Source organism: Ixodes scapularis, unplaced genomic scaffold, assembly GCF_016920785.2.
Source record: "Ixodes scapularis isolate PalLabHiFi unplaced genomic scaffold, ASM1692078v2 PGA_scaffold6__148_contigs__length_123643588, whole genome shotgun sequence".
NCBI lineage: Eukaryota > Metazoa > Arthropoda > Arachnida > Ixodida > Ixodidae > Ixodes > Ixodes scapularis.
The window spans coordinates 83555816-83577938 of record NW_024609881.1 but is presented as its reverse complement, the minus strand read 5'-3'; the positions used below and the strand labels follow the sequence as shown (position 1 = coordinate 83577938).

The 22123-nt window shown below is 46.5% G+C and overlaps 1 protein-coding gene across 1 annotated transcript; it reads right to left on the bottom strand.

The window, feature by feature from the left end:
- Positions 1-1084: 1084 nt before the first annotated feature.
- LOC8029129 (organic cation transporter protein) lies at positions 1085-21485 on the bottom strand. Its single transcript, XM_040207401.1, has 10 exons — positions 21126-21485; positions 16703-16806; positions 13131-13285; positions 11145-11313; positions 10055-10202; positions 7158-7246; positions 5933-6150; positions 4108-4295; positions 3526-3671; positions 1085-1193 (listed from the first exon to the last, which is right to left on the bottom strand). Exons 1-10 carry the CDS (start codon positions 21483-21485, stop codon positions 1085-1087), a joined length of 1686 nt encoding a protein of 561 aa, XP_040063335.1.
- Positions 21486-22123: the final 638 nt, after the last annotated feature.

Genomic DNA, 22123 nt, shown 5'->3' with positions numbered 1-22123 from the left:
TTCTTCACTTGTCTCTGTCCCTTCTACTTTTAAGTTTCTGTTTCTACCCCAGTCTCGGGTTAAGTTCCATCATGGTAAATATCCACCAGCTCGCCTGTACTTTAACCGTTTTTTCATTAATGTTTCGAGTTGAGAAGTGGTCGGGGCGATCTCTTCCGCTAATGGATACTATATACACATGATCCGTTTCAAATCCTGGAGCTGCTGCTCTTTTGTATAACATGCGAGCTCATCCACACGTGAATAATAAAATGATCGACGCAAACTTTGAGTGACAACCCTTGCTCAAGCTTAACAAGATCTAGAACCCCCTCCACTCCCCCTCCCCCCCCCCCCCCCCACACACACACACACACACTGGCGAAAGCCCAAATCATTAAACGTCTTCAAACGAATTCTATGCTTGTGTCCGCATTGTGAAGGTGCAACGACCACGAAGAGGGAGCCAGTTTTTCTTCAATACTTGTGCAAAAGTGAGATACAGGTTTGAAGTAGTTCATTGTTATGAGCGCTAAAGATGCGTCTTCACACAATAAAGTAATAAAAAAAGTAACGATTACTTTTTAAGTAATGTCCAATTACTTTTGCCGTCGAGTAATCAAGTAATCTAATCGAATAGTTTTTAGCCAAGAGTAATAGTAATTGGAATCGATTACTTTTTCTTACTAACGTGTACAAGACTGCATGACACGTGGTTAGTCAAGTCAAAACTCAGCAGTGACTTTACCTTTATACAGATTTTGAATCAACATTCAACTAACAAAAGAGAAACGCGAATCTCCGTAAGTTTTTTCCGCTCGATGCTTACTCCGAATTCTTGAATTCTGCATGGTACGATAAAATTGGAATTCCTTATCAAGTACTGTTTTTGGTTTTCACGGGGAATTGTTGCTTTGGTATTTGTGTACTATATGTCTGCAATCAGTGTTGAACCATAAACAATGGTGATATATCTTACCTGCACTGCCGCCGCCGTTAGCATCTTCTAATACGACACTTGCCATGCGTGAAAAGGGCAGACGTTCAATTTATTATTGAATATATTTTCACCAGCCATCTTATCAGATAAACTCAGACAGCTTTCTCAGTCATTCTCGTCTTTCATGCCTGCAGGACCTTCAGCTGAGAGAGGCATTAGTAGTTGCTTGACGGCGATAGATGGCGCTTCAGTGTTGTTCCTCGAATCCCCAGCTCTGCGTGGAAAACATTGTTTTAGACCTTCTGTAAAATACCTTCGTATAAGTTACGCTGTTCATACTTATTTAAATACTGATGTGGTGTAAATTCACGTATATTTTTAAGCTTTAGTTGTGTTACTCAACCCAGAATATCAAGTTCCTTTTTGTTTTGTGTGCCAACTACAAGATACATGCACGGTGTCCTTTAAACAACAAATGCCGACTTGGCTACTGAAAATCGCTAGCTTTAAAACTATAGGCTGCTGCAGGTTAAGAGTGCAGGTCCAGCTCCCTTCGCCAAGGCCCCATCCTCGCCTCCTCTCCAGCGTTCGCTCCGTTAAAGTGGAAAGAGTGGAGGGCTTTGCGGGAGGATGTTGTCCTGCACTCTTAACCGGCAACATACCATAGATGGCTTTGCTGTCGTACTGTATCCGCCTCCAGGCCGCCATTTTGGCAATAAATCCACGTGACTAACACATGTGGCGCTGCCGTCTCCGATTCAGAACTCACCAATTCACTGCGACTTGTCCTGGCGATCCAGGACTGACAAGTACGAAGGATTCATAACAGAAAATCCTGAACGACACGATGAAGTTGAAAATCAACTCACCAGATGTCATTGAGTTGTAACCTACGTTTTTCTATGAAGAACTTAGCTTATTCAGCGCTTCGAAGCATCTTGATAAGTCTCTTGTTTAAACGCCGGTTGGAACTGTGAGGCCTTCGGGTGATTCACGTTTTACTGCTTTAGCACTAGAACGCTCGTTTTGACGAAAACCGGCGGTGTCTTTCGTTCGTCAGCGCCGGGAAGAAGGGGAAAAGGGAGATGAGGGTGACGCGTGCGACGCTCCCATTGGTCCGAAGCGCTGACGTCAGCACGCATCAACCTCTTTCTCTCTATCATTTCATTTCATTTCATTTTATTACCTTAAAAAAACCCTTTTGGGGGTACTACATAAGGGGTGGGGTTACAAAAAGAATCAAACATAGGTGCTAGTCTTCATGGTGAAAGATGATAGGTAACATTTCCGAAGAAGATTGATGGGCAGGTGATGGCATCAATGTGGTGGGGAAGGCCATTCCAGTCTGGAGCTGCTCGGCGGAAGAATGACGCGGAAAAAGTGACAGTGCGAGCGTGTGTGTATTCGTCACTAACAAACTGACAATTACCGCCGGGTTTTCGTCAAAACGAACCCTTTCGTTTTTCTCTAGTCACGCGCACAGCTGGTGTGGAGCGAGAGAGGAGGAGGCGCAGTGCTTGCGCCGTGGCGCGGTGGAATGCTCGGGCGTGCTCAGTTGCCGCTTTACCGTCGCCGGTTGTTCTTCGCTCTGGGTTTCTATAGCAGCAGTGCGTGGGCTGTGATGTGTGTCTGGTTAAAACGATGGACGCGGTTCCCTCCAAGAGAAATATGGATGCCGTTCCTTCCACGAGCGGAATGGATGTGGTTCACGAGCGATATGGATGACCGTGTCTAAGGGCATCGACGTACTCTGACAGGCAGAGTACAGAAAAGGGGTGAACTAATTGCAGAAAGATCCATTGGTGACTCTCGTCCACCCTACAAACAAGTACGGCGCGAAAAAAAATATCTTAACACACACTGCAAAACACAGTTATCTCCAAAGCCAGATAAATCTGCAGCTGTTCAAGTTCTTGCAAAACGGCGGCAGTCACGCTTTCCCTGCAGTCCCGCTTTTAACTGCACACGGACACGGTGTTAGCACTGCAGACATGAGCATAATATTATGTGCGGACACACGTCAAGAATGTTCTAAGCATGTTTGCTTCACACGTTTGTCTTCTTCAAACACGTCTGCAGTCAATACTTTTTTTTTATGGCCAATGTAACAGAACCGCTATATCGAAAAGTCTCTGCAGACTGTCTTTCTTGTGCATCCCCAACTTTGTCGGACATCAAACACCTCGGCGCATTCACTGCAATAATAATTTCAGTTTTAACAGCAGCAAACGTCAAAATGTTTCCTTGAAATATTTTTAGATGGCAGTCTTAAAATACCAATAAGCAGTAATTAAACTTTTGGACGCATACAAACTTCATTCCGCGTCTCTACAAATTGTTTTGCATTGTATACTGCGGACCACATTCACCAATCTGTTGACTTCTGCTTGTCTTGACAAAAGTTCGTAATGTTCCCGTGGACTGTAATTGTTGGGTATCATACAACGCAAATCAATTAGAATTTGTTATATTTAATTGAAAACTGTTTGTTCCAAAGAATGCCCAAGAAAGTTGGCCGTGGTGTATTAGTAGTGTGAGCGCGACTTAGGTTGTTGAGAGGGTCGTTCTATCCCGGAATCAGCATCCGGCTCTCAACAGTTCCTCACCTGGATTTCGTGAGTCCTTCCGTCTCGTGAAGTGTGTCCGGAAGTGCCACCCGAAACGTCTCCGGCAACAGGAGGATCAAGATGGCGGACAAGAAGAAGAGGCCACCCAGGATAATCGGAGGCACCACCTCGCTGGTGTAGCTTTTCTGTGTGAGTGTGAAAGTACCATGAAGACGACACTGATTTCACGGGCATACGCGCGCGTAAGGAGTCACACATTGATTGACAGAAGGGCGAACTAAGGAAGGGGTAGTGTCTGGCGGAAGGGACAGAGGCAGAAAGAATAACCTACAACGAGAACCAATAGCTATTTAACACTAAGAAGCATGATGTGTCTGCTTTCCCGTAAAGCACTTGGTACAATCAATCGCGGCAATTTTAGATTTAAAAAAAAAAAAGTTGGCGTTGTGAAACAGATGCTCAATGCCTCAACGCATGTTTTTTTTTTTTTCCTTAGGTCAGAACTGTTTTTTTTTTTCGGTTTCGTCATTCGCTTTTTCCAATAGAGTGCAGCGATTGACTCTCCAAAGAGCTATGCGAGAAAGTAGACGCGCTTAGAGTGTACGAAGGAGGCGCCTATACCAGTTCTACGATGAAAGGTGCGAGGGCTGCGCCCACGCGGGTTCCCACGAGGCATGCTCCGACGCCCACGGTACGCAGCACGGTGGGGAACACCTCGGCGGCGAACATCCAGATGACCGTGAGAGACGCCGAAGCCACGAGTTTGCCTACGATCCCCAAGCACTGGCGCAACCATGCCACCGTCGAACCTGTGTCAAAATGGTCGACCGTGGTGGCAAGTCTATTGGAATCGTGTCTAAAGCTCAAACAAAATGTGTTTTAAGTTTAAAAAAAATGGCAGTGCTAAGAGACAACCAGAAGGAAGGAACTGACCGTCAGGCGACTTAAAATTGTCTGTTTGTTGTAAGTGCGGTTTTGCGTTCTAGTTATGTCACTCCAGTTTAGACTGAGCATGTACCTTTCGCGATTACAGCTCCACCAGGAGGAATGTTTTTGTTAGCTCTCAACTCTACCAACCCTGACGCATTAACGCCGTTTTTATGGGCTTAACCCAGGTTGTGAAGTCATCAGAGTCGTTGCTTTTATTGACACGACAAAAGCACTGCAACGAACACCATCACATTGCTTCTCCCAGAAAATACCAAACTCCCTGAGTAGGCAAGCTTTGGTTAAGTTGCATCTGCTTTTGAGTGCGCATACTCGTCTTTTTCTGGATAAGCAAGCGTGTTTCCCCACATGAGATATGGGTACTGTGCTAGTCCAGGAAATCGCACCTGCACAAGGTACATTCCACTGGCAGTACCACCACCTTGACTTGAATTCAGAACCATTGGTATTATCACTGCAGTGCCTGGAAGCGTCTCCATCTGGTTTGTTTAGCGTCGTATCCTACCCATACATCAAAAGCGGTCCCGAAGTGGCAACAAATGACGTCGCAGAAGCCGGCCTGTCTTGTCGCATGTTGCGATCCTGGCGGTTGGGGCTAAAAGTCCCGGCAAACGGTACGAGCGAACGCGAGCGTCACTGGCGTCGCCCCGTCCAAACTCCCGGCTGCTGGAGCTTCCGTGGATAGTCAAGCTTGTGGGTTTCCCCATTTGCGGTGCTACCACGTAAAAGCCCAGGACGCCCGTGTGTTTATTGGCTTGATATGCCATTACGCTTTGCCTTCAATAAAGTACGAAGTATCGGCGCTGCCTCATTCAGACAGGATCACCGATCGGACTCCGCGTTGCCGCTATAGGCGAATTCACGAAAAAAGAATAGCCTAAAAAAAAAAAAGACAGTGCTTTGTGGAGTAAGTGTTTTCCCCTAGTTTCCGGCCATTGTTTCGGGCCGGCTTTTATATAGCCTGCGGGAAATTAAAGCGCCCGAGTAGTCGGAAATTGATTTGCTCCCCGTATAGGGCAAACGCGTCCAGGTATGGATGTTCCCGAAGGGTGTATACCAGTGGCAAATCCCTCGAGAAGGGCAGCGAGGGAGAACCATTACAGGGAAATACGGCGTTCTCTGGCCGTATTTCCCTGGTCGCGGGCCCGGCGCGGCGGCACCCATGGCCTGCCTGAGTTAGACCTAGATAGGAATACGGGGAACTCATGGTTCCCACAAACTAAAGAGCGGCCTGCCACAAAACAGGGGTTTGTCACAGATCCGACCACCACTGCTGTTACACCGCAACAATCGCGACCGGGGCAGTATGACAGTTTTATGACATCATCAGGCGGACATTTAGGGACCACTTTTTAAGACGTGTTAAAAACACTAATCGGAGACACGGATTCCAAACACCCCACTGCAAGGAAAACTGGCGGCAAGTATATGGTGCGCCACCATAGTGTAGCCACCGGCAAAGCAGCGCTGTAGAGCCAGATATGTTTGACGTGGTTACCAGCGAATATGAGGAGACCGACGGCAACGGAGCAAAGACCTGCTACGCCAAACATGGCGAGCATGGTCCGGCGTCTCCGGCACCATCGCACCGAGCTGTAGCAGAGCAGACAGACTGGAAGCTCAGCGGCGGCGGCCAGGACGAAGTTGATGTAAGGGTCGCCTCCCAGTGACGTCACCGAAAACTGCAGACCGTAGAAGACAGCCCCGCACGTCATCCTGCATGATGATCGGATAAACGTTTTTCGTTGGGCGGCGACATGCTTCATATGCGCTGAGCAGAAAAAAAAGCAAAAACGCGCGAATAAAGTAGCTAACAGAAAAAAACACGAGGACACGCCAACAAGTTGATGATGATCACATGCTTTTTGTTGATGATTATCTTGATTATAATATTGATGGTGGTGTTGTTGACGATGATGAAAAGGCCATAAGGACGATGTATATACTGATCTTGTTTTTTTGGAAACGCCACAACAAAAGGAATTATGTTGTTATGTTTAGACCGCGGGAAGATGTCAGTCCAATGGGCGTCTGGCTTCTCCACTGTAGGGGAGAAATCTAACCAGTACAGTACCACTGCTAGCTTGGGGTCTTTAACGTGCTTACGAAGTAGTAATACATGACCGCAGGACATTACGATGCTCTTCCAGATTGAAACTGGCAGGGGTCAGAATTGAACCCAGGATTCCTTGGTTTTACAGCACGGGCTTTCGCTTCACGTGCTCAGAGCTGGGGTGCGTTAAGTGACTCTGCCACCGATCCCCCCCCCCCCCCCCCCACTTCCCTGTAAGTACAAAAAGTATTCCCTGTCAGGTAATGCAATACCCCTTAAGATAATGTACTGCCACTAATTTAATTGATCAATTCGGAACACGACTTTTGGAACATGAATTTGGTCCAAAACTCTGATTTTCCCAGTACTTTTTAATGACCTAAATTTCTTTCCTGCATCTTGTCGCTTAGAAGACCCGAGGTCAGTGAAGTGACAGCTATATTAAGTGCACCGCATTGACAAAGAGCGAGAGAGCTTCGGGTAGAAGAATGCTAGAAACCACTTGAGCTAAGTGACAAGAAACAAGCAAGAGGCTTGTCCGGTAGCACTCTTTCTGGTACTATTATAAAAGTTAGATTGTCTGAGTTTTTCTTTTTTCAAAGCGATTTTAACATTACACGATGACCATTATATAGTTCTACAACGTGGAATAATTCCAAATTCAACTCACGAGGCATAGACCAGAATGATGCTGTACCGGCGCACCTTCGGCGTCCTCAGCAGATCGAACCAGTTCACATCGCCCGCCGCCTCATCTTGCTGGAAAAACAAATGCCTATGAACAATGTGCGGCGAACCTGTACGTGCGTGTTTATCTTTTCATATCGTGATGTTATTTAGTATCTTCGTGGCTGTTTGCTAAGTGCACGAGGGCCCGAAGCCCGTCACATCAACGCCTGTTGCGTTTTCGTCGATGGCTCTAGGATCTCTGTCTATTCCCGACGGACAAATGCAAAATCAGCTATTTTATTTGACTTGCAGTCGAAGAAAACACAATATTTTCCGACACGTTACCTCGTACGTCAAAAGTGTGCCTTGGTTTGTAAGCTATGAAGCTATGAAATCCCTGCACAATGGCAGACACAAAACAAACGCACCGGCTAAGATCTCAACGCCACGGAGGACCTTTCTGTGTTTGGTTGCATCAAAAGGAAAAAAACACACCAAGAAAAGTCATAAACCCAGTGACGTTGCGCTTTCGGTGCTGTTTGATTGACTCGTCGGCTTCTAGCGACAGCTGCGCTCCGACGTATTGTGATTATCCGTCGAGCAAGTGTCGAAAAATGCGTCTTTGGCTCATCCATGCGCAAGGAGGGGGCTCTCAAATCGAAGAACAACTAGATAACGTGCCGGGAACGCACATTGGCGAGGCAGCCCAGCGCGGGACGTCACTGGTTGAGATCAGGTTGAAACAAAGGCAAGTGGACACATTTGGGGCATAAAAAAAGCGTACGAGATGCGCAAAGAGCAAAAGAACTTGCATGCCGTATAGCCAGCCGGCAACAGCCAGGCGGCAACAGCAGAGTGAGAGCCAACGGTTATATTTTGACTTTTTGTAACATGGAAAAGGGTGAACGATAAGCATCACATTGTGTGCCGGCGGCTTCGATATGCGATACATATAAATCTTTGCAAATATCGCCTTCTGTGCGCTCCCATCTCTGTCTGCTGGGCTGTGGAACGCCTTCTGAGCATGCGCTGTTGATCTGCTGTGCGGTATATCAGACGCTGCACATGCATCCACAGCTCAGTGACTCAACATTTTTCGTCCGGGTGATAAGCCATGCAAAGGCCAATACCAGAGGTGGCTATAGGCTGCGGCTCAAGAGCCGCATGCGGCTCTTCGCTTACTGAAATGCGGTTCGCGGCTCACTCCACCCCGCTCCCCCCCCCCCCCCCCCCCTCCCCTTCCCACTCCCCCGCCTCCCTCCCGGTCACCCGAGCACTTCCTCAAAAAGAGAAATGGAGCGCGTTTTAAATTGAAAGACAGGTTGCGTTTTGGTAGCTTTGTGCTACTGCTACCTTACGTACAGTTGAACTGCTTTTGATTCGGATAGATTGAAGATAGTTCGAGTTTCGTTTCTTGCTCTGCCCCCCCCCCCCCCCCCCCCCTTTTTCCAGCGGCTCTTGGAAGTTTCGTGTTTTTGTTTGCGGCTCTTAGGCAGGGTCAACCTGGCCACCCCTGGTCTATACGATCGCAATATAATGCACAGGTATTGGATCATGACGAAGCGAAAAGCCTGATACTTCTCAGTAAAAGCGCACTCCGATGTTACGTAGTCACGTTCCTATTGACCCGCCAGGGCCGCAGCGTCCGCCGTAGAGGCATGTTATGCGATCACGGCTTCCTTGGCCTACCCAGTATTTCTCGCTACACTGGGCTCAGCGACGCCACAAGAGTAATTTCTCACGTTCGAACAATGCAGCCGCCACTCCCCAAGCATACCCAATGTTTCTTGCTTCAGTCGCTAGATAGCGCCAAACCAAACAGCACTGCAGGTTGCCTATAGTTCCCGGCAGCTTATAAAAAGAGGGCGTTGCTAATCTCACTGGCTGTGTTGTGACGAGAAGATGTTAGGGACTCGGCGCCCCCTGCGTTTTTTGAGCTGTCAGTAACGATAACTCGTTTTTATCGTCACCTTTTGTGATGTCTCGCACGTTCCGCAATGTAGGTTGTCCCACCTAAAGTCCCTTGATACTTCTTTTTACAAGTAACTACAACCAATACAATTGACTAAGCACAATCCACTGGGACAAAATGGCATCATTCAGTTCAGTCTTCTTCTATGCACCGCCTTTCGCTTCCTAAGACCTGCGCGGTCAGCAGTCGATGCTTCAAAGAATGTCGCTACTTGTAGGAGGCTCTTATCTAGGAACTTTGGTCCCGCGGGCGTGCAGTGATATCCAAACTTCTAACAATCGGCTCGTGACTTTCGAAAGGGGTCCATAACGTATCAAGGTGCAAGTTACGCGCTCACTGGCCAGCAGCCGTTTCAGTGGGCTCAGGACTGCATAACTGATTCCGTTTGTTTGATCAATCGCTAAAGGACTTGCTTTTTGTATCTAGGTAAATTAAATATAAATCAAAAACACGCCACGAACAAAATGATGACTGCGATGCCGTAAAAAGAAATTGGTGATATTCAAGCTTTTTGGTAAACTCGTTAATGTTGAACCTTTCCGCTTTGGAGTGCACATCTATCCACACTCTTTTTACAGTTCAAGTTGAGCTTCTCGTTATTAGAGAGGAAAGCAAGGTCCGTTCTAGCTTGTCATTGTTCTTACGAGGCGTAGCGTGGGTTATTATGTCCTTACGGGCAAGTAACGTCTTAGATTACGAACGAAAAGAAATTTTCAAGAAATATCCATCCATCAGATAACTTAGCAAAATGACGTCAGCGGACAAAACATCACTGCGTATATAGAGGCAAACATCAACTTGAACTGGTTAACGACTCGTAGAAGGAACTTGGTTGAAAAGTGTACACACTCTACGCCCGCTTGTGCTGAGCGTCTTAATGTTGTACCGGGTTCCTCGTGATGTTATTCCGTGGGGGCAACAAATACCTCCGTAATTTTGCGGCGAAGTTGCTCGATGATAGAGTCCACATTCTTGATCTCGATGTTGTTGGCAGCCCCTGCTTGAAGGAGCACCTTTCGTGCCTTCTTCAACCTTCCCGTCGCCACTAACCAACGCGGGGACTCCGGAAGATACCTAAGGAAAAAGACAGTAAAGCTCGTTATATGAACCCCACACTGCCTAATTTGTATGTGCATCTGTGCATCTCAGGGGTGGCACCAAAACGTTATTGCCACGAAGCCTCTTAAGTTGGTAGGTCTAACGAGCGCAACATTTATAGTGCTTTAATAAAGGAATAAAACAAACAATCGTTGCGCTCTTCGCCCCAAGGTGCATGGGAGCCGAGGCTTGTGGAATATCTGTGTGTGTAATGCTTTGTTTCAGCATAAGACAAAGTACAGTCAAAGGCAATACAACTCTACGCTAAATGCCTAAAGGCATGGCCATTTATTGCGTCTGACTTCTGTCGCTGATTAGAGCAGACGCGCACCAAGATGACAAATGCCATGACGTTGCATTTCTGACGCTTTATGATTGGTCTTGTCACCTCATAACGTCGGCAGCGTCATGTGGAATTGCACATGACATCCAACAAGCTTTATTCGACTGCTTAAATACAGCCTGAAAAGGAGGGCAATAAGACCTGATTGAGCCTCTACGAAAGCTTTTCCAAAATATCACAAGGCTCACCTGCACAGAGACTCTGGTGAGTGGTGATGCACTGTTATCGGAAATGATACTTATGGCAATTTTTTTTTTGTTCTTACACTTGTATTTTATTGGTCTGTCTCTTTTCTCTCTTGCCTTTCTCGATCTGATTATTATTTTCCTTTTCGTTGATTTTATAATGTAGCGAACCAGCAGTATGTGCTGGTTTACCTCATTCTTTAATAAACGCAAATTCTTCTCTTTCTTTTTCTCGAAAGCGTGTGGAATGATGATTGTTAGAACTACCCGGTGAGTTGCCAGTCTACAGCTACCGTTATTCGTTTAACCCGCGGCTGAAAATGCATATTAGAGACGTATAGTGTGTCTTTTACAAAAACCGCAACGTGTTTTCAGTAGAGATTGTCATACCAAGACCATGCTACGAAGATCACCAGAGGCACAGAGATGACGGCCTGCAGATGTCTCCAGTCTTGGAAAACCCAGGCGAAGGCCGGGAGAGCTAGAAGCCCTATGGCGAATCCCAGGGAGAAGGCGACGGCTGTTGTCGTTCTCTTGCATGGCCCAACCACCTCCATCACTGCAACAACAAAAAAGTATCGTAAAGAGTGTTGGCTACTCCCAAGAGCGTACTTTTACGACTTTGTTCACAGTGTGCCATTTTAGGTTCCCTCTTGTGCTTTAGCAGTATTTGTAACACAATGCACCGATTCAAAGGACACGAATAAATATTCTAATTCAGATGACAATAAAAGATTTATAGATTCATATAAATATATTTTCACGGGCACCATGACAATGTAAACTGACGCTTGCGATTTGCGATTCACTGACAAGCTGTTACAGCTACACCCGAGCGGGAATGTTAAGCTACGTAATTCAAAAGCATATTTCTTGCAGTTACACACAATGACCAACAAACCTGTGGAGCGATTAAAAAAGACACAAGTTGACTAAGCTTGAAATTACTAAAAAATCCATTAGACTTTAGATCAGGGAAGAACACAGTAAGGATCCATATTGAGCAATCAATGAAAGTCGCTGTGGTCACCAGCCGAGGCGAAAAAAATACATAACAAAAACTACCACAACACTTCTTTACTAAAACTCTGTACTGCGTCTTCTTTATGGCTTTTTGCATATGTCTGTCTTGCCACCCCTGCTTTGGATATTTAGACAGAGTGAGGTCAGTCTGCAACGGTATGGCGATACAGGCTTACACTGCAGATAACAAGTTTAGCGAGTGCAGTGCGGCTGCGAGCCCGGTACTTTAATGTACACCCCACAATGACACATTACCGCACGCCGGTACGTCGCTTATTTAGTTAGAAAGGGGGCATGAATTGTGATAGCTATAACCAAAATTAAAGGAAGATTCATTGGTGGTTACTTAGGTTATGCGTTAGCATGACCCTTTGGAAACTCCACACGCGTTTCCCTTTAGAGAACGGAAAAGCCGATCCATTCACTTTTTTGTTTTGGTTTTCTCTTTTTGCGTTCTCTTTTGCTTCCTCTATTCTTTGCTGCCTCTTGTTGGGTTCATTACGGGGGCAGTGTTAGCGTTTACCAAAGGGGGCCGTGTGTGGCGTTTCCCAAGAGTCATGCTAACGTATTTCCTAAAGATCCACCAACGAATCTTCCTTTAATCTTTTTTTTTCCGGCGAAGCGGGCTCTTCGAGCCCGCTTCGCACCAGCCTCTGTCGCACGCAGACCCGCGTCGGCTTGCCGCTTCTTGCGCCGCATAATTCGGCCAGCCGAGGTAGGCGCTGCCTCCGCTCCTCTGTCTCGTTCACCGACCATGCAGGCTTAGAAGCGGTATCCGCTGTCTGACTCAGTTTTCGCTGTTCACGTGTTTCCCGCGCGCTCATTGGCTTCCGCCCCGTGACGTCGCCTCCCTTTCACCTTTGTCCGTCACTACTGTCCTCTCCACGCGGCGCGCTTCTCTTTCCAGTGTTTTGTCCACAGACGGACGGCGTCAGCATTTCGCTCTCATGTAGGTACTAATGCTAACGCATTAATAGTTCTGCAGCGGGTATTTCGAAACCACGTGCGTGCTCCGAGCTGCGAGAACGCTCTTGCAATGGGAGAACATACTAAAGCAATGGGTTCTCATTTGAATCTCGTGCATAGACCCGTCATATCAAAAGGAGTCATCGCTTCCTTATAAAAACAAAAAAAATGGAAGCGTGCTTGATTCCTATGATAAAGCTGAGGTGCACAGAATGTGAGCGTCATTTTTAGCATATATTCAATTTCACCGCTATGCTTAGCGGGATTATGTACCTATTCAATTCAAATTATATGTATACTTTCACGTTCAGCTGCTTTGGGACATTTTTTAAACAATAACCTAGCCCTAAACGCATTTCGTGTAAAAAAACGTGACTTGGCCCTTACGTAAACAGAAAGACGAAGCCTGTCCCAGGCCCAATCCTAGACCCAAAATGAGCCTCACAACCAGAAGAAACAGGTAGGATGGTGACACCGCGATGATGAAACCACAAACAAGGCTGAGGGTGAAGGACATGATGATCAAAGGTCGACGTCCCAACCTGCGCAGGAAGAATAAATTGCGCCCATGTTGGTTTTGATTTGAGCGGATAATCCACCATTTTGAGACACAAAAACAAAGTTCAACGACGCGCAGGATGAAACAATGCGCGAATTATGGGGAGGAAGGTGTTGGAACGAACTTCGCAGCGAAAATATAGGTCACAATAGGCACAAAGGGGAGTTTAGTGAGCCCAATCTAGGTTACTCCAGCTCAATAGAACCCGCAGGATTTATCTTTCTTGAGCACACTTGAGCACATGCTTACGTATTTTCGTTTACAAGAGCTTCCGGAACAGGGCGATATCCGAAAATGGTCCACTATAGCACTGATACCCTTTCGTGAGTTTCGGCACCAATCAAACGCAGATATGCCTTTAACGAGACTTGTTGGGCTAGTTGGTCCATTGTGCCTAGAAAATTTGTAGGCGCTAACAGGGACGAACAAGAAGAAAAGTACATGCACAAACGATTGTCCGTGTCGCCGTTTTGGGTGTTCGTCTCTGTTTGCGCTCACAAGTTTTCCGGACTCATATGTCTGTTGCGATGGGACAAGAAGTCGAATTATTGTCCTTCATCAAGACAATAGCTTGACTGATATGAGCTGGAGTTTGGTAGATGTTTTAAAAATCCGGTGTAATCATACGATGCAGCCAATCAAGCAGTGCCGAACGTGCATTTCAGTGCTCTCCAGTCATCTTTCTGCAGCTGAACATGATTGATCTAGGTGGTTCGTAAAAATTGAAAGGAGTTGTCCTGAACGGCAATCCTGGTTGGCCTCATTGTGCCTTGGCGTATACTCAGGCTCATTGGGTGAATGAGCCACTGCCGAATCATTGACAGACGTCGCGGCAGCGAGCTTTTAAATTGGGAGGCAGGTGTGCCGTTTGTGTCAGCGCGTTTTACCTCACTACACATTTTTTGAGGCTGGTTCACACATTTGCGTTTGAATGTAGCCAATGGTGTCTTGTCAGCGCTTCTGACCGCTTTCGACAAGGGAACACGCTGGCAGACTGACGCCATCAATCACGCAACGCATGAACCTTTTTCATAGCCGCATAACTACAACGTATAACCTCAACAATGAAAAAAGGGTGCCTTTTTCGCCCACAATGCGCGTAAAGGTAAAAGCGATCGCTGTGGCACGCTCGCGCAAACCGGGCATAATGGTGCCACGTACCCGAGGACGGGACGGGACGACACCATTTTGCCCGCACTGGGCGACCGTACATCAGCTATCACTTTTACTTCACACATTGACAAGAAAACATGCGCCGACGTTGCCAGTTGCTGCGCGTAATGTTGGAGCGTTTTAGAAACTTCCACCGCGTTCAATTTCACTATAACACTTTTACTTAATGAACCCAACTCGAAACGTAAAATATGTTCTGCCAAAGCTCGTCGACGTGCAGCCGCCATCCCAGCAGAGCTTCGCCTCTTTTTTTCTGCATGCGTCCCCCTTTCCGCTTATTGCTAAACATCAACATTACACCCTCCCTTCCCCGCTCAACAACACCAGGAAAAGCTGCGCTTGTCGCCGGGGCTCTAACTCTTCCCTCTCCGTCCGGCGCGGCCAATGGGAACACCCAGTTTATCTCTCCTCGTGCCTTGAGGGGAGAGAGGAAGGACTTTGCCATTTCTGTTGCGACGACAGCCTACAAACGCCGACACTGAAATCCCTGCGATGTGCCTACCACAATGCGTAAAAGTGCAAAAAGACTAGACATTATAAGGAGTATTCACTGGCGGCAATATCTGTGTGCGCGGCTGCTGAGCGCGTGCTGACGGCGAGCTTCCGCAGTTCTTCTGCAACGTGCATTCCGCACCGTCGAGATTGCCCGTCTTAGCAGCCTAGTAATGTGAGGTCGTTCCGAGCATGCGCTCTAAACATCGCCTTCAAATATGGCGCCTAGTCTATACACCCTATACTAGCAATTTGCCCCGAACCCACCAGAGTATCCATGTTGCAATAACGACTGGCCGGAGGTCTTTGGTGTTTTCTCGCGTTTAGTTACATCTTCAGGGAAAATGAATACGATATTCAGATTCACGGGATAAAACTACACATAGACATTTTGTCACTTCACAAGTTTGTCATAAAAATGTAAAACCATCAGTTTTTACATAGCGTTTTGTGCAGTATCAGAAACAAAGAAAGAAATGCTGCTAGCTTCACGAAAAAAATAGGCCCTCAAAGGAAAATAGCAGATACCACAAAGAGATTCTAAATATAGTTCAACCTCTATCTCATATTTCTTCTTTTTTTTTTTAAGAAATAATTTTTTTTTAATCCCTTCTTTGGAATTGCGCCCAATGCAGAGGAGAGAGAAACGATGCAATAACGTCATCAATGAAATTCGACGTCTGACTTTGCTGTAACGTGTAGAATCTTACTCGGAGGCGGCAGGCCTAAGCAAAAACCTCTAACTACTTCCTTCTCCATAAAGGGCCATGCCATGGAGGAACCACACCAATTTATGTGGTTTGAGTAAACTGTTATGCACCCATCTGACTAGTTTGAATGCTTTTGCTATGTATGCGAGATCGAATCGACTCATTATTCGCAAGAAATGAGCACTAATAACATGCTAAGGAGAATTTTAAAACTATAAAAAAATTATGGCGTAAAAAAAAATTTACAATTCTCTGTACTGCCGAATTAGAGCGCAGCTCTTGAGGAGGAGGAGGGGAGGGTCACGTGTGACGTCACGAGGGTATAATTTCCCGCTGAATTTGGCGAGAAATTTTTCCGCTAAATTCAGCGAAAGATTTCCCGCCAAATATAGCAGGAAAATTTGGCCCTTTTGACGTTGCACGTGATGTCACGTGTAACGTCCCTATAAGAGACGTCCCATAATGCAACGCGCGGTTACGCCGTAGAAAGAATAAAGAAGAAAGAATAATAAAAGATTTGACTACGGTGCAAGTGTTGCCCACGTGATAGATGATGCAAGTGTGTTCTCTAGACGTAAGCGGTCATAAGCTGTCAGAATGCGCTGGATCGCACTCAAACGCAAATGTACGAACCAGCCTTCACATTGCGCTTTGAGCATGGTAAGCCATCCGTCGACGCTATGGCCTGCTCCCTCGTTATGCGCCAACTCCTTTTGCCCGTTCCAATCTCCAATCTATCGAAAGACACAGTATAGACGCTTTCAGGCAGCTCTACATGGGCGCCGCCATAACCGACCTTCAGTTTTTGTTTCCTCTTATTCTGTTCCCTCCACGTAACCATTACCAGAGCAGGACGCTTCATTGCCATTTTAGATTCTACTGTGTCCTTCTCCCCAGCATAGGCCCTCGTGGAGACTCGTCAACGCCCGCTTCAGTGGCTCAGCGTCTTGGTAAGACAAGAGAAGGGCGGCTATGGCGGCTCAATTTGGCGCGTGCTGAAAGCGTCTATAGAGCGGCTATCTCACCTGTCCCCCAGGTAAGAGCAGAGTACGCTGCCTACGAGCATCCCAGCCATGGTGGCGCTCTGGACGAGAGACCGCATCCAGGCGCTGTCGCAGACCAGGTCCCACTGGACGGAACGCGCGGCACAGTTTCACCATCCCCTTCTTCGTTGGCCATCCTGACTTTCTACAGCGGAGCTGCTAAGAGCTAGTTTTCCCAGGATCCTGTCCCCCGCAAAAAAAAGGACGACACCGAACTCTGGACACCTACCGCCATCTATGAGCGACGGCGGCAAGCCACGCATCTGGATGCCGCCGTCACTCATAGGTGGCGGCAGCCTTTCCACTCTGCAGCTTGCCGACTTGCGGCCAGCTATTACTTTCCATTGTACAGTTCCGCTGGTCTTCCTTCTTCAGCAAAGTGAAAAGGCTGAAAGTTTGTTTCTTTTTTTTTTTTAATAATTTTTTTTTTGCTACATTGAAGTTGAGGTCTCCATTGCTAATACACATCTTACAAAATGACCGCCTGCAAACACTGTCCGAGGTGTGCTTCTTCCTTGCATGGCGGTGCTGTCACATTAGAGTGTTTTAGGGAACCGTTTTTGCACGCCCTCCGATACGGTACGACGGGCCCTCCGGTACGAACTGCGCATGTGCGAGTCTTCTTTGGTGGCGCATGCGCAGTTCGTATGTGCAGAAACGTTTCCTTAAAACTCTCTCTTATGTCTGGATCGAAGACCGTGTTTTCTGGACGATGTATGGGCATGCCATAGCGGCAAAAAAGTACCTCTTTTTTTTTTTTTGAACTGACAAGACAAGATAGATGTGTTTTTGTTTGGTAATATTTTCTTTTTGGTGGTAGACTTTATCTTTAAATTAACGAGGAGAGAGGCTTGGAGCGATAAACTTGTATCCCGTTCACCAGACATAAGTTACCCCCCCCCCCCCCCCCCCCTTGGTTGCCGCCATGTTGTACAATTTTGACCTCTAGACACGCGACCGTACAAATCCTGATGCTTTTACGCAAGAGGGAGCCGAGATTTGTAGTGCATTGCTGTAAAAAAAACTTGATAAACTAAGTTTTTTCAATAACTTTAGCCTTAGAGATCAGTGTCTAGCTCCGATAAAAACCCAAAACACTGCACCGCGGCTGACGGCATCTAGCGGAGCCATTGCGAAGCTGTCCCAGCTTTTCTCGTAAAATCACATTTTGGACTTAAAACAAACGAAAATAAGATATATCGTCGGTACTGTTTTATAAAACATCAATAACAAATTATCTGTGCGAGGTGCTTCGTTAAAACTTTGACGTAAAACTTTAAGGTCACGTGTAAAACTTTAAGGTCACGCGTTTTTAAAAAAAAAGAAATAGATAAAAAGCTTGTTTCTAAATCTTGATATTGGAGATCGATAAAACGTAAGCGGTCTTTGATTGCAGCGACCAATTACAATCGTAATAGAATACCAGTGAACGAGAAATGTTTTCATAACGCTACTTGTAACCGCGAATTTAAGTGGGCTCACTCGGGGTGGACTGGCGAAATGAAAACGAATCTCCATATTGTATTATCACGAGGTCAGCTAATTATAGCTAGATATAGCAGGTCACAAGCTCCATGCTTCTGCCGAAGTCTCTCAATATATACGGTTCTGAAAAGGACTAGTTGGGGTACTTTTTTTTTAATGTTTCCACGATTAAAGAAACTTTTTTTCTTTAGCAATATTTACGACGTTAGACGCAATTTAGGTGGGGGTAGCCCTGCTCTAGGCCCCGCCCGCAACGAAAGGTACTTAGTCTCCAGTGTTAGCGGTAACAGGTTACATTTTTCGGCAACGTAGTAACGTACTTGTTAAATTTAGCAACTGCTACGTATTTCGAGTAATGGGTAACGCAGTTACGTCACTCATTATTCGTCTTCCCAAGGCTTACAAAAAGATTACACTCCAATTGTTTTGTGTTTTTAGGTGGCAAATCCTATGATTTCTTGTAAACTCATACCTTCGAAATGTCGCCTCTCTTTTTCCCACGCAAATACTCTCACTTTGGGAAATGCCCAACGACCACGCCCTTTGTCCCAGTGTCGAAAAATGATGTCATTTCATAAACAAAAAGTAGCGCAGGAGTAACGTGCGTTATTTTTTATCGGTAGCTGTGACGGTGAAGCGTTCCTTTTATTTTGTGGTAACGAAGGTAACCAGTAACCAGTAACGTATTTCGTTACCTTTTTGTTTTCTGTAACGCCTACAACACTGTGCTAAGCACCGTTTTTCGGCTCTCAGGTTGGAGTGATGATTGACGTGTCAAATGTTCGTTGTAAAATTGGTTCTTCGTGCCGTAATAGTATTTTTATCGACAACATAGCTATGTTAGAGAAACAGATCATCTAGATAGAGTTCATATATATATTTTTTTTTTTCACAGATATATATATCCCGAGACTGCCTTTTCCGCTTCAATTTTAAACGAAATAATACAACCATGGCTGTCGGCGTTTGGGGCGTGCTTAAGGGAGCCTAACTCGTTGAGCGCATTTATTTTTATAACTGCGAGTCGTTCTGCTTTCACTGCGGTGTTTAGAATAAGACCTCCTCAAGCGACCTAGTTTGCATCAAACAACTGTCGCAAGTACGCGCCTTCAAATTAAAAAAAAAAAAGGATGACGAAATGTTAGGCTAGGGGGCACAAGCTGCCGCCCGTTACAGAGGGTATAACCATTACTATCCATCCATCCATCCATCAGAAGCGCGCTGTGTGGGTGCTTGGCCTAGCGTCCCACGTCATCTGTTGAGCCTATGCGGAGAAAAAGTGGTCTGCTTCCTGCGCAGGGGTGACACCAGAACGACGCCGAGTTCCCATTGGCTTTGATTGAAAGGATAGTGGGTAGACCTCAATGCTAGATGCCTTGATGTCTACTTATTATTTTTTTGTTTCAATCAGCCGATAAAAGCTTAGCGTTTTGACATCATCTTAACCCACGTGCGAGGAGCAGACGAACTTCGGGCTTGATTTATTTCTTTGCGCGTGTTGACGCCGAATAAAGGTGTTGGCCGCTGCTTTGTGAACTGTGCAACCGTGGTGATTGCAACCACGGTTTTAATACCGAGAAGATACCTACACCGGGTTAAAATTTGCGAGACATTTCGCTAGAGGCAATCGGGCGTTCGGCTCGCATCAAGTTTGTTCAGGTATGCTCCAGTCATTTCGCTTCGATAGGAAAGTAGCTCCCGAGTTTTGCAGTGCACCTGGCCTGCCAAAGCCAGTATTTTTAGGTCGCGCTTTAAATTTTGCTTCATGATGCTCACTCACCTAACTCACAGGTGCCATGCCCCCCCCCCCCCCCCAAAAAAAAAAAAAAAAAAAAAAAGAACACAAAACTGAAAGGACTGCATATTCATTTTAAATTTTTTTGGTCCTCTCGGTCGCTTTTTATTGAACATCTACAGACGCCGACAGACGCTTGTATTGGACCGTGCCTCGAGCATCATGGAACGCTAGAACGCCACTTTCATAATCGCGCCATGTGAGCGTTGCGGAAGCTTTTAAACGGGGCCGGAATAGCAGACGAACAAAGGTGAAAATTGACGCCGAAGCGCAGATTTTATGTTATGGTCTTACGGGCAGTGCACGATTCCGGAGGATGGCACGCCTTTGCTCGTGTGTCAGACAGACGCCAGACTAGACGTACCGGATGTCAGGAAACAGAAACGCTAGGCTTGCGAGCGCGTTCGGCCGAGCAGCCAAGCCAATCCAGTAATTATGGGCGGTGCTTAGAGCGGGTCGTGACCTCCTCCTAAATTGCGTCTAACGGCGGCGAAAAAAAAAAAAAAATCCTGGAAAATTTATCAAAATACGTGTCCCACCTATGCCCTTTAAAAAAATGTCATTTCAGTGTCCCTTTAAGTTGACAGTGAATATAAAAAGCAATGTTTTGTGTACGTCGTTCTACAGTGCCCTAGTGAATAAGTACCTGTGTTGGTATGCCGACAAACTGAAGGAAAAGGAAAAAAAAATCAGTTTTGGCAAGTCACAGTTTATACTTGAGAACTCACAACCCTAAGGTACAACGTGTGCCAACTATTGAACAAAGAAAAAAAAGCGCGCGTCCAAATTGATGATTCCGTCCGGATAGGCTTTTCGTGCCCTCAAGTGCCATTTTTCGTGTACGATTTATAGCAAGATAAAGCATCGGCAATGCGGAAGACAACTTGAAAGTTGGGATCCGAGCAGGGGCGGATTTAGAGGGGGGCGTCCGGATGTCCTGACCCCCCTCTTGATTTCTGCATGTGTAAAATTTAGGGCGTGAAACGAGGGACAGGAAGAGGGGGTTCCTAAACATATGGTACGCTGACCAACACCTGACTCCCCCCCCCCCCCCTCAGGAAATTCCCGCATCCGCCCCTGGATCCGAGTGCTAGAAGCCACGTGACCTTCACCATGTGTACCTACCTCCTGGACGAGGGAATGTCTGTAGAAGCTCTCGCCGTACTCCCATCTTTCGCAGGGAACCGTGCCGTTTTTAAAAGCTACAAGCTCCTCTCCAACGCGCTCCACCGGGAACATCGAACAGCTGCTGTAACCAATGCTGCCTCCGACGCCTGTCTCACGGGGCAGCGCCACAGTCTTCCAGTAATCCGTGGTCATATTTCCGGAGAGTGCATCGGGTGGAGCACACCAGTGTTCAACTACCGGAAAAAAGAAAGTGTACACCACCAGGTGAAGGCCATTTGGGAAACCTCTGAGCAGGCAGAACATGAAGATATTCCTCTGGAACTTGCCGTAGTCCCCGATGACGCTGGTGACGTCCATGTCTCCTGGTACAGTCTTCTAGGGTTTCCAGAGTTGGGGTGTAAACTTGGGAATCGGAGAGTTGAGTTTTCGCCTAGGGAGCACTTAGATTATAGCCAATATGGCAAGAAACAGCATCGCCACTGGTGATATTAGAGTTCGCTTGTTCCGGAAAAATTTGTCATTGACACGGCTCCGAGTTTAACTGAAGGTCGACATTGATCAGCAGGACTTGGTACAGCCTTAGAAAACAGCGCGCTCCTGTCTTCTACTGACAATCGATTATGACCATCACCGGCTGCTATCACTGTGAACACTCCAAATGCTGACTTTGGTGAAGTTGACGGAGACTTTGACACTGACATCCAGGGACGCCTGCTGGCCTTGTGACACTGCGATAAAGACCGAGAGCTTGGCAGGGGCTTTTCCTTCCTCTCGGTGTTTCGACGGAAAGAAAATAACCTGGTATCTAGATTACGCTGTCGCGGTAGTTCGTCACGTGGACATTTATTCTAGTGATGGCAACCAACAACAACAAGAAAAAAGAATAGAAGCTAGTTTTATTCCGTGGTGCGCCTGCCAAATCAATAAAGTTGCTCTGAAGTCAAAACGCGCGTATTGTAAAAAGAGAGAAGATACTACTCTATCTTCTGCATTCG

Excerpts from the sequence above, each read along its gene's own strand:
- LOC8029129 (XM_040207401.1), bottom strand. The coding sequence starts at position 21,485 with ATGGACGTCACCAGCGTCATCGGGGACTACGGCAAGTTCCAGAGGAAT. Across the intron at positions 16,807-21,125 it reads GACATTCCCTCGTCCAGGAG|TGGGACCTGGTCTGCGACAG; the intron begins GTAGGTACACAT and ends CGTTCCGTCCAG. Across the intron at positions 7,247-10,054 it reads TTCGCCGCAAAATTACGGAG|CAAGATGAGGCGGCGGGCGA; the intron begins GTATTTGTTGCC and ends TTGTTTTTCCAG.